This window comes from Diachasmimorpha longicaudata, chromosome 1 (genome assembly GCF_034640455.1).
Source record: "Diachasmimorpha longicaudata isolate KC_UGA_2023 chromosome 1, iyDiaLong2, whole genome shotgun sequence".
Taxonomy (NCBI): domain Eukaryota; kingdom Metazoa; phylum Arthropoda; class Insecta; order Hymenoptera; family Braconidae; genus Diachasmimorpha; species Diachasmimorpha longicaudata.
In genome coordinates, this window is record NC_087225.1 from 6,886,839 (window position 1) to 6,898,582 (window position 11,744).

Here is an 11,744-nt window from a genome sequence, read left to right on the forward strand (position 1 = left end):
TTTTTTGATGAATTGGAACTAGCGGACGTTTCGGGACATCTCCAACTGTAGAATTTTAATTATTGAGAGACAATTAAATAGTTAATTAACAGGAGACCTTAACAATGCCACCTGTGCCATTAACATCATAATAACGACATTTGTCATTCCCACTCCGGTGGTAATATGTACATTCTCTGTACATACAACACAGCTTTGTAATTCCATATGCAATAGGTAGGGCAATAAAATCCATCACCGAAACCTGGGTAATTCAATTAAGTTCTCACATTTCCCTGTTTTTAATTAAATTACAGTTGAAGACTTACATGTGTACATCTGCTCCAAAATGACAGTTCCAAACATTATTTATGCTCCAGAAAATATTGAATTTTTTTTTTAAAAAGAATTCTGATTAGCGCCCTCTGTAAATCCAACTAAAAAATTATCTCCGAATTCTGGGCACAAACTTGTGTTGCACTCAATAATTTTTCATGTTATTTGTGGAAATCGTTTCCATCTGTCTCGTTTTCTGTAACCCATTGCATTTCCATTGTGGGTTGTGGTCGGTTGCGCTTGGGAGTGAGTTGGCACAAACGTGGGGGTGATAAAGTATTTTTCTCGACAACTTTGTCGAAGAAAAAAAACAGGAGGAAACCGATGATAATTAGTACAACCAGGCAGGTGTTTAAAGTTCTATTTAATTCTGCTACGATACAGAGATTCAATTATTCAAAGGGAGTTAGTGAATTGCTATTGAAAGTTAAAATGACTACTGACAAGAAACCCTTCAACCGGCTTCCTACTGATGTGAGACCATATCATTACGAGATAAGCCTCACCCCAGATCTCAAGAATTTCACTTTTGAGGGGACGCAGAATGTCGAGATTGAGGTAAATAAAAGGCGAGAGTTTGTTTGCCATTTTTTTGGCCTCTGGTATGATACGAGCATCCATATGTCTAACATAACCCCTAAATACCACGATTGTCATTTTTCAGGTAAAAAATTCGACTGAGAAAGTTGTTCTCAACTCTCTCGATATTGATATCAAAAAGGTCGTCTACAAGAATGGTGATGGTGCCAGTTTTGAGGCAAAAAAGATCGAACTTTCAGTGGAGAATGAGACGGCCACTCTGCTCTTTCCGGAGAAGCTACCAGTTGGCAAGAGAGGAAGACTTTATTTTGATTTCGTAGGAGAGATCAATGACAAGATGAAGGGATTGTACAGAAGCAAATATACAGGGTAAATAGATAAATAGACATTTTTTTGAGAATCTATTGATCCAGTTGTGTTATGTTGTTGGAGCTTTTGGATAAAACCAGGAGATGGAGGTATATCCCTGGGGACTATTTTACGGTGGACGTAAAACTGTATTTTTCTGGGTCTTATGGAGTTTAATTAATATGATGATGCAATGCTTTGGGCGAGTCTGTCCGTCCGCATTTTGGGAGGAGTCATCAAAGTTGTTTCATTTGAACAGATGGCGATAGAGTGTTTATAAATGGCATCAGCTGCTTCAGCTGAGAGGTTTAGTCGCGAATTCATGATATAAAGAGCAATGTAAAGTTTGGAATTTTCAGAACAAACTGGGTTAGCATAAAAATCATTGGGAAGAAACGAGTTTATGCAATTTTCCTGGTTGTAATTGTTTTGAACACTTGCAGTTGAAGATCAGACTCTTTAATGTCGAGCTGGATAGATTAATTTTTAATGAACATTCGCAGCTATAAAAAGGGAATGATTCCAGGCCACTGGATTTTTCGCGCATATTAAATTTTTTCCAGTAGCATATCAATCCTATACGAAATGTGATGAGAATTTTTGAAAGTAGTTTTACCCAACCGCATTAACAAATTTAATGATAGGGAATGCTCACAACTGAGCTGATACGCACAAAATATGATAGAACCCATCTACTCCACTGGGATATCTCCATCTCCTCGTCTTTCTAGTATGATAATCCACGTATAAAGAATTGTTTTTCTGGTTTGAAAAGCAATTCCTTATTTGCTTAACGATAACCATCAATTTATGTAATCACGAAGCAATTAAACACAATAAATTATAGTGCTGGAAAAGACAAAGAGCCTGTTGCCGTGACTTATCTCTGTCCCACTTCGGCACGCCGATTGTTTCCGTGTTGGGACGAGCCAAGTATCAAGGCAACATTTGGCATAACACTTAATCTCTACAATTTGCCCAATGCTATTGGCCTTTGCAATATGGTAAGAGGATATTTACAGAATCATCTAATTGGGGAAAATATGAAATGTGCATTTGCAGAGCTGATGGGAGTGTTAAGTACACGGCGGTGACGCAATTCGAGGCAACTGATGCGAGACGTTGCTTTCCCTGCTGGGACGAGCCGTCATTGAAAGCCATGTTCGATATTACCCTTAATGTACCTGCTGGCCTCACGGCTCTTTCAAACATGGTGAGCAACGGATCGCCATTTACTCAGCATTTCAAAATTTTATTGACTTATTGGGTTTTTTGCTTCTCTTTTTTTATGACACTATAACTTTTGGCTGTAATTTTCGGTGCCTTTTCCTGATGTTTTTGTCACATTTTAGTTTTCCTGAAATTTTGCCAAACACTGATCGTCTTATGCAAATAATTTAATTTTTTTAAAGCTTCATATACGTTTTAATTAGTTATGATTGCAAGTGATTCATTTTCCAAATAATAATAGAAAAATGATAGATAGATGCATCAATTTTAAATTTTGATTTCAAGTTGAATTTTTTTTGGCTGTTAATTGTTGATGAAAATGAAATATGCCTTTGCTTGATAAAATATTTTCATTGTGAAATATTGAATATCAGCTCCTAAATTAAAAAACGACTATCAACTTATGTTCCAAATAATCACTTACTTTTAATGCCCTCAATTTAAATATTTTTTTTCGTCTTTTAATTTTCGCCTGCAAATGGTATATATCATTCAACAAAACTTATTCCCACCGGCAAAGTACTTTGATCCCTAAAATTAAAATATTTTCGACAGCCCGTGGAGCGGGTTGAGAAAAAGGACAACGTAGAAACGATAAAATTCGAGAAGTCTCCAATAATGTCAACCTACCTTGTGGCGGTAGTCGTAGGCGAATTCGACTTCGTAGAGGACAAAACAACGGACGGTACAGTTGTTCGAGTGTACACCCCAAAATCGAAACAAGAGCAAGGGCGTTTTGCCCTAGATGTAGCCACCAAAGTTCTCCCTTATTACAACAAGTACTTCGGCATCTCATACCCTCTTCCAAAAATGGATCTCATAGCAATAGCTGATTTTTCAGCCGGTGCAATGGAGAACTGGGGCTTAGTGACTTACAGGTAAGAAGGAAACAATTTAGCGAATTATATTGTTAATAATTCATAATATGTCATACAATATTAATCAAACAAAGAATAATTTTGGTCGTAGAGTGAAGAAGTAATTTCCAAAAAAGTCTTGGTTGTCAAAAATATGTGCATTGAAGGTTTAGAATCGTTGGATCTCCATTATATGAAACTATAAACCACTCATAGATTAATCCTTTCCTAATTCATGATTACTGCAATAACATACTGTCCTAATTTCTCCTTCCAGGGAGACGTGTCTTTTGGTAGACCCCGAAAATACATCAGCAGTCTCAAAGCAATGGATAGCATTAGTAGTAAGTCACGAGCTCGCCCATCAATGGTTTGGTAATTTAGTTACCATGGAGTGGTGGACACATCTGTGGCTAAACGAGGGTTACGCATCCTTCGTGGAGTTCCTCTGTGTAGCCCATCTGTTCCCTGAGTTCGACATTTGGACTCAATTTGTCACCGACACTTATATCAAAGCCCTTGAGCTCGATGGATTAAAAAACAGCCATCCGATTGAGGTGCCAGTGGGCCACCCCTCGGAGATCGACGAAATCTTTGATGATATATCATACAATAAAGGTGCCAGTGTCATCAGAATGCTTCACGCTTATATCGGGGATGATGACTTCAGAAAGGGAATGAATATTTACTTAAAAAGGCACAGTTACAATAATGCCGAAACCGAGGACCTCTGGGCAGCTCTCGAAGAAGCCAGCAACAAGCCAATCAGAGCTGTAATGTCTACCTGGACAAAGCAAATGGGATTTCCAGTGCTCAAGGTAGATGAACGTCAAGATGGAAACGATAGAATTCTCTCCTTGACTCAAGAGAGATTTCTGGCTAATGGATCAGTCGACAAGGATTCGAGCCTCTGGATGATTCCAGTGAGTGTCAGTACATCGAAATCCCCAAGCGAAGTGGCCTTCAGTACTGTTATGAGCGATAGAACCAAGGAGGTGGTGATCAAGGACGTGCCCGAGGGCTCGTGGATAAAAATTAATCCAGGAACTATTGGATTCTACAGGACACGTTATACACCTGAGGCACTCTCCTCTCTAATGCCAGTCGTCAAGGATCGTTCACTGCCACCTTTGGACAGACTCGGACTTCTCGATGATCTCTTTGCCATGGTGCAGGCTGGCCACGCCTCTACCGTTGAAGTACTCAGGTTCATGGAGGCCTTTCAACTAGAGGATAATTACACTGTGTGGTCGAGCATCGTCAGTAGCTTCGGAAAAATTGGAATCCTCCTCAGTAATCTTGAGAGTGAGGATAGTTTCAAGGCTTTTGGCAGATCTCTCTGCAAGGACATTGCATCGAGACTGGGATGGGATCCAAAGCCTAATGAGAGTCATCTGGATACACTTCTGAGATCGTTGATTCTCAACAGAATGGCCTCATTCAGAGATGCTGATACCATCAGCGAGGCGAAAAAGAGGTTTCACCTTCATGTCACAGGGCAAAGTCTTCTTTCTGCCGATCTCAGAAGTGCTGTCTACAGGGCTGCACTCTCTGATGGTGATCTTGAAACTTATGAAGCCATGTTGAAGCTGTATCGACAGTCTGATCTTCATGAGGAAAAGGACAGAATTCTTCGGGCTATGGGGGCCATTAGGAATGAAGAGTTGTTGACTAAAGTTCTTGAGTTTTCCATGAGTGATGAAGTCAGAGCTCAGGATACAATTTTCGCTATCATCTCGGTGTCCATGAACTCGAAGGGACGAATCATGTCTTGGGAGTTCTTCAAGAGGAACTGGGCAATTCTCATGGATCGTTATTCAGGAGGATTCCTGCTGGCTAGACTCATTAAACACATCACTGAGAATTTCTCGTCTGAGGAGAAAGCAGTGGAGATTGAGAATTTCTTCAAAGAACATCCTACACCTGGAGGTGCTAGGACTGTCCAGCAGAGCATTGAGAATATCAGGCTTAACGCTGACTGGCTCAACAGGGATCGTGTCGCCATTGAAAAGTTCCTTAAAGAACGTGGTTATTAATCTTTCTAGGGAATTCTAAAACCGTCGGACGGAGGTTTTTGTATTTCTTCTTTATTTCTAAGTGTGTTGCAAGATCCGGTTGAGGATCAAACGCCTTTGTATACTATAATTTCGAAAATATATGGATGTAATTCTGTATTCATCACGACTTATGATTCGTATATTATTTTCGAGTGCTTGGGATGTTGGGGATGTTAGGTAGGAAAAGTGGAAATGAGAAGAAATTTCAGTTTTTTTTTGTCAAATTATTAGAAGGGAGAAAATGTGAGAGGATGGTTACGAGAGGTAATTTCTTAGCTGTAAAAAAGGTAGTTTGACATTTTCTTTAGAAAGCTATTGTGTTCGAGGTAATAACACAGGTGGTAAAAATACCATGTAGATTTCTTATTTACAAAAGTAGTTACCGCTGGGCTGCATCGTGATAATGAGTGAATTCATAAGAGCATGTCAAGAGAAAATTTCATTTTTCAATGGGTCCATGAATTATTTCAATGGTTGAATGAATTTTTTTTCTTCAAACGTACAAAAAGAGTGTACTAGTTCTGAAATACGTTAGCGGTATAATTTTGTATCCAACGAAATGATTAATTTATTCAGTATTTCGTCTGTAGAGGATGTGGTAAGTTTACTGATGAAAGAGATGGAGGTTTGTATTACGAAATTTTTTGTGTGACGACTGAAAAACCTTAATTACAAGGCCTCGAAAATCAATACACGCATGTCCATAGAGACATAATTTTCAACAACCTCTGAATCCCTTTTTTCGAGTAAATCATCATTCTCTCGCGCCATCAATCATCATATTTCACTTATGTCTCCCCGCTCTCCTGACCACCTGATTCACCGGTCGTATGCAAATTGAGTTGTTGTCTCAGGAAGTGAAATAGGACTTATTATGATGGGTACACATTAATGACTTCCACCGGCAAGATAATATACTGCGCAACAAGTGCGCAAAGAATATTTTTTTAGACACATCCGTAAAATACCCTATTGTTTTTATACCTGTCTAGGTGACTATTTGGAACGGTAGTGAAGGTCAAATGGTTGTTTACAGACATAGTGCATAAAGTCTAAGGCCATGCGTGACACCAGTTTCCAATCCTGACGATGCAGTTCTGCATCGTGCGTAAAACACTTTACGCTCTCTAAACTATTTCGACAGGACAATTTTTACGGCATGCATCATAAAAATCATGTAAACATATCAATATTCAATGCGTGAACTCCTCAAGAAAACTTTAATCAGAACAGGGTAAAAAACAACGAGAAAAAATTCCAAGTCATAATCCTGACCAGTCCCGTCCCATCCGTGAAATAAATTACACCCCTCCAGTGTCATTAATCATCATATTCCACCCATGCCTGCCCCTTGCCCTCAACAGCAATTCACCCGCCATATGAGGCTCGCCGATTGCCGCGAATAGAAGTGATAGCAGTAAGGGATGTAGGGCCTATTACTATGAGTTTATTTCAGTCCTCTTCACGCCTACAAAAATCGCTTCATTATATTCTCGAATCATTAATCACTAAAATTATATAATATATTAATGAAGAGCTTCTCTTTGTCATTTCGTTTATCGAAGATGTGCTATGTTTAATAAAAAACCCTTTTCAAACATAAATTTCCCTCATCCTCCCTGGTGTATCCTGAATCTGTGTATCCTGATTGCAGATGAATACCCAATCACCCAACATATTAACTCCTACTGTTTGAACGCTAATTAATTAGATAATTAACCTTTTTTTTACTAGTAACTAAATGACGAGTCTTCCGATTAATTAATCATCGCATTCCGTCCATCCCTTTCTAAATAAACGAATTGACATTTCCCGCGACTAGAAGTTATCCCAACAAGGGTTGTACCACTGGCAAGCCACGAGTGCACTGTATTGATCGTGTCTTGCGGCGTTTGTTCGCGTGCGCGCTCTCATCCTGGGAACTCCAGTAACGAAGGATACCCACGGGAACCCCGTCGTCCACCCCATCTCCGTTATATTCCCATACGCCGCCGAGAGCCACTCGACAATCACGAGTCGCATGACAACTGCGCCAAGGGTGTTTCACCCTCCTCTCTTCATCATCCCGCTGGATCCCGTCCCCCCCATTTCATCTTCATTCCCAAGTCCTTCATTTCATTTTCTACGGAGAGTTCACATAAGGGTAAAATCTGACGCCGTCCAATCGTCACTAATGGTAGAAATGTACCAGGGGTTGCTTCCCTTTTTTCTCATCATTCCATGAGCCAGCCAGCCCCCCTCCTTTCCCTGGCTCCCACGGGGGCTGATCGATCGTGAATAATTCATTTAATGGCTGGCCCAGCTCATTGCTTCATCTGTAAAGCAACTTCAACCCCTAAAATCGAACAAACAAATGAATAAATCAAGAATTAACAACATCATTCGTGGACACATTGTTCTTTAATTGTTTATTTTTTTTTCTCTCCTCTGTTATTCTCTCTTATAATAAAAGCTTACAACAACCCGCTTGTCGATGTATTTACAGCCTTTCAGTCTTTGCAAATATACAATATTTGCGGGTATTCATCGTTTTCCCATTTACTCATCACTCATCATCACTAAAATAATATTACAAAGAACGATAACAATAATTATAATAATCCGTGTGAATGATTACAATAAATCCGTCATTCTCTATGTTAATTCTCTGTATATCTACAAATATAAATTGAAATAATAATCTGGGACAGGGTGGAATTCGTAAAAAATATGAAAAATTTTAACAAAAAAAATTCGCTGGAAGATTGAGTCGTACAACGTCCGCGTAAAAAAAACAAATTCTCGAATGAAGACTCAAAAAGCGAAATAAAAAAAAATGGCTCAATTATTACGAGGAAGGGGCGGTGGAAGGGAGGTGTGCAGTGAGGGGGATGGGACAGTGTATCGATTTCGACGAGGTCGTGCGAGGAATGCAATGAGTTTATATATCATATGCATATGTACAGTATTTACAGTCTCTCCCGAGGAACTGGGATTCACATTTCTCTGAACAATAGTCTCTTTCTTGAAAAAAAAATCACGAAGAATAATGCACCCGTCGAGAGCTTCCGTTGAACAGTTGCGGACGGTTGAAGGTCTCCACGTAATCCATCCCCCAATGTACATTTTCTCCCCATTTCCTCTTAACGCTCTGTTTCCTCTTCATCACTCGATTCATTGATCGTTTTTTGGTGGTCACCGTTCAGCAACAGCAGCCGTAGATGAGCTTGTGCTTGTTGGTGCATTCAATAGTGGTTGCAACGGTTGTCTCGTCGTTGTCTTAACCGTATTATCCTGATGTATATTAGTCTCTTCGAGTGTTGTTTGTAAATCACATATGTACTCAATAACCCTCTGGATAACCTCGAGTTTTGATAATTTACGTTTTCTCGGCATATCAGGCACAAGGGACCTGAGTTTAGTGAGATATGCTGCGACCTCCTCAGCTTCCAGGTCACGTCGGGTACCATTTATACCCAAACTACTGTGAAGTACCCCACGGCTCGGTGGTACACGACCCCCAACTGGACTCACAACCATCGCCTTCATTCTCGTTATGTTGAATAAATTATAAATTTAAGTTATTTTTCTCCAACGATGACGCGCACGTCCCACACTTCCCTGGCTTTATTATCGATCGTATTCGTATGACCCGAGTTTTCACGAGAATTATTCACCTCTCGTTATCTCCAGATAAAATTATCACTGCACTTTTACGGTCCACGTGTTCACTATTTTTTCACTGAGTTTCTCCAACAATTTTGATGATGAGCTTTGGTCTGGCTCTGCGACTTCTTTAATAATTTATGTCGAGTAAAATAATCACTGGCGTTGCAATTTCGGAATAATTAAGTGCTCAATGCTCGACAGATCGAAGTCAACTGGCCGCCGCCCCTCACCTGCGCTTTCTTATACCCATCATCCCCACTACCACTGATTCCTGGCATCGACGCCTTCCCCTCAGCGCGCTACGAGCGCAATCGCTGCCCAAAGACCCGCAAGGATGCCGATGGCATCGAGACGCGAGTGTCACTTTGACAGACAAGAATAATGTCGGGGGCCATTAAATGATGATTAATTGGATTAATTGGGAATTAATAGGAATTCAAGTGGGTCCCCCATTGGGGAGGTCTGGGAGATGAAATTTGGGGGTGTAGGGGACTCGTGGGGGGTGGGAGACAGTGTTGAACGGATTATGGAGTGTTTTGAGCCATCACTAGCACGGGGGTGTGTGTGGATTGCACGGCTGTCGGGGGGGAACGGGGACACGAGGGGAATGACCATTGTTGAAGTCCGACGAACGGCGGCGCCAACCACTAGCCCATCGTCACTACCACAAATGTACATTCATTTTAACTTTCGTACATGCAACTCGTTCTACCATTGCCTTCGTCACACTGACTTACCGCAATACAACCTGTGTAACCATGATTCCGGCTTCTATTCATTTTAACAAATACCCTCCCTCCAGTGGGTGAATGTGGAGGGGGGGGGGGGCGGGGGAATAATCTGAGTCCTGGGAAAAATTATTGCGGTGCAATTTTGTTAAATGCCGAGAGGGTGTTGGGGTTTAAAGGGAGGTGGAAATAATGGACTGAGATTGTCATTGCTTTCCATTTTCTTAATGGCTTTGCCAAAAGATGAAAATCATGATTTTAGAAAATTTTAAGGGAATTGAGAAATTGGTGGGGTTGTCAGAGAATGTGTGTCTCGGGATTTCGATTACAGAGTTAGTACATCGGTAGTAATTTTCGGCAGGCGAAAATCAAATTTGATTTGAAACGAGGAAAAGGAGAGTCATCAGGTTTTACGCGAAAATTTAATGGATTTGCACATTTTTTAGCTAACAGATTTAATTAAGTGTTAATTCAGGATAAAACTGACCTGGTTTTCGATCATTTTCTTGGAATAATCCTACGACAATTGGCTTTTTTGACTGGTTTATTTATTAAATTCAGGAGAATGTGTGCAAAAATTGTGGGATTGGTTGACTAAGAATGGGCGCGTCTAATTATGCTATTAAAGACGCAATCTTTCATTTTGAACGGAACATCAATAAATTATGAGAAATTTTTCATTTCCAGATTGCGACATCATCGCACAGACGTTTCCTAATTGCCATTTTTATATCTTTCGAAACAGAAAATATCGGTTGTCGATATTTTTCATGGAAATTTCCTACTTCATAATTTATGCAATTACACCTAATTATGCAATAACTCTACCACAAATGGGTAATACAGAAGTTCAATGAAAAATCCATCATCATCGTGAAAAATCGCAATGCAAAATTTGTAATAAACATTTGATGGAGCGACTGAGCGGCGTTGGATCAATCGCTGGATCGATTTTGCACGAGTGAAATCGTTGGAGACAGGTATTCCAAAAGTGTTCAGAGTAACTATAATTAGGACGCTCTTTTTTTGGTTTGGCTGTCTGGCCTGCAAGCCGTGTTTTCCACTCGGTACGAGTCTTGTTAGAAGAGCCGAGAGTCACTCCCTTGACAAACTTCCCTTACTTCTTTCGCACGTGTGCCACAAATTGTTTTTCCTGTGTCTCATTTTCTTCTCGTCATATTCCTCTTTTTTTTTATATTCGACAAAAGTGTGTATGTTACATGGCAGCTGGCTCGCACGCACAAAACGGACGTACCACGTTGCTCCGCAAACTATAATGGTGCGCTTCCTGCCGCATCGCGTACTCTCGGCTCTCGTATGTAACGCGGAGAGGCCCAATAGGATGTACTACTCAAAAAGCATTTCTCTTTCTCTTCCGTCTTTTATAACGTGCGCCAGTGTGTGAATCTTGCACTCATGGCGTGCCAAGTACACTCGGAAAAATAAATAACTTATTTGGGTTGAGATTTTTGGGGTTTATTTAATTTTCGAGAATTAATTTGAGGATTAAGTAGTCGGTATATTTTTTGATGATTTAATTACTTGAATTTCGAGGGCATCCGGTTTTTTTTCACGCCATTTAATTCACGAATTTGGGGATTCCAAAGGGCGTCCTTAATATCATAAAAAATTCAAGTGATGTGGAAATCAGGGAAAACGTTTCTTTTTTTAATGAAGTGATATCTTCAATTACATATTGATAAACTGAGCATTAAGTCCATGAGTGTGGGTGCTAAGCTGAATGTAACGTGTGTATGATAATGTTTAAAGACATTTAGGCGAGATATCACCTAAAATATAAGAATAAATATACGCTTTTACATATAAGTCTAGGACTGTATACATTCCAAATATTAATTGATATGTGAAGTGATATGAGGCTTGACCAGATTTGTATGTAAATATCAGTTTTTGAACTAGCATTCAGCCCCCTGAGAATATCCGTGAAATAAAGGCGTTACTTTCTCATTCGGTGTTGATGAAGAAAACAGTTTGAAGGCGTAATTCACTTCGCTTGACAT

At 40.0% G+C, this 11,744-nt stretch overlaps 2 protein-coding genes across 3 annotated transcripts; one reads left to right on the forward strand and one right to left on the reverse strand.

Moving 5' to 3' along the window:
* Positions 1-425: 425 nt before the first annotated feature.
* Psa (Puromycin sensitive aminopeptidase) lies at positions 426-5,464 on the forward strand. Of its 2 annotated transcripts, none has more exons than XM_064119561.1 (5): positions 426-873; positions 980-1,224; positions 2,051-2,207; positions 2,989-3,311; positions 3,568-5,464. In XM_064119561.1, exons 1-5 carry the CDS (start codon positions 640-642, stop codon positions 5,324-5,326), a joined length of 2,718 nt encoding a protein of 905 aa, XP_063975631.1. In that variant the 5' UTR covers positions 426-639; the 3' UTR covers positions 5,327-5,464. The 2 variants fall into 2 exon arrangements, with proteins under 2 accessions (XP_063975631.1, XP_063975639.1); XM_064119569.1 differs by lacking the exon at positions 2,051-2,207 and adding an exon at positions 2,266-2,416 and having other exon boundaries at positions 429-873.
* A 3,057-nt stretch (positions 5,465-8,521) lies between these two features.
* On the reverse strand, positions 8,522-8,875 carry LOC135168771 (DNA-binding protein inhibitor ID-2-A). Its single transcript, XM_064133327.1, has one exon. It carries the CDS (start codon positions 8,873-8,875, stop codon positions 8,522-8,524), a length of 354 nt encoding a protein of 117 aa, XP_063989397.1.
* Between the last annotated feature and the right edge of the window lie 2,869 nt (positions 8,876-11,744).

Excerpts from the sequence above, each read along its gene's own strand:
- Psa (XM_064119561.1), top strand. The coding sequence starts at position 640 with ATGATAATTAGTACAACCAGGCAGGTGTTTAAAGTTCTATTTAATTCT. Across the intron at positions 1,225-2,050 it reads TACAGAAGCAAATATACAGG|TGCTGGAAAAGACAAAGAGC; the intron begins GTAAATAGATAA and ends AATAAATTATAG. Across the intron at positions 3,312-3,567 it reads TGGGGCTTAGTGACTTACAG|GGAGACGTGTCTTTTGGTAG; the intron begins GTAAGAAGGAAA and ends TTCTCCTTCCAG.
- LOC135168771 (XM_064133327.1), bottom strand. The coding sequence starts at position 8,875 with ATGAAGGCGATGGTTGTGAGTCCAGTTGGGGGTCGTGTACCACCGAGC.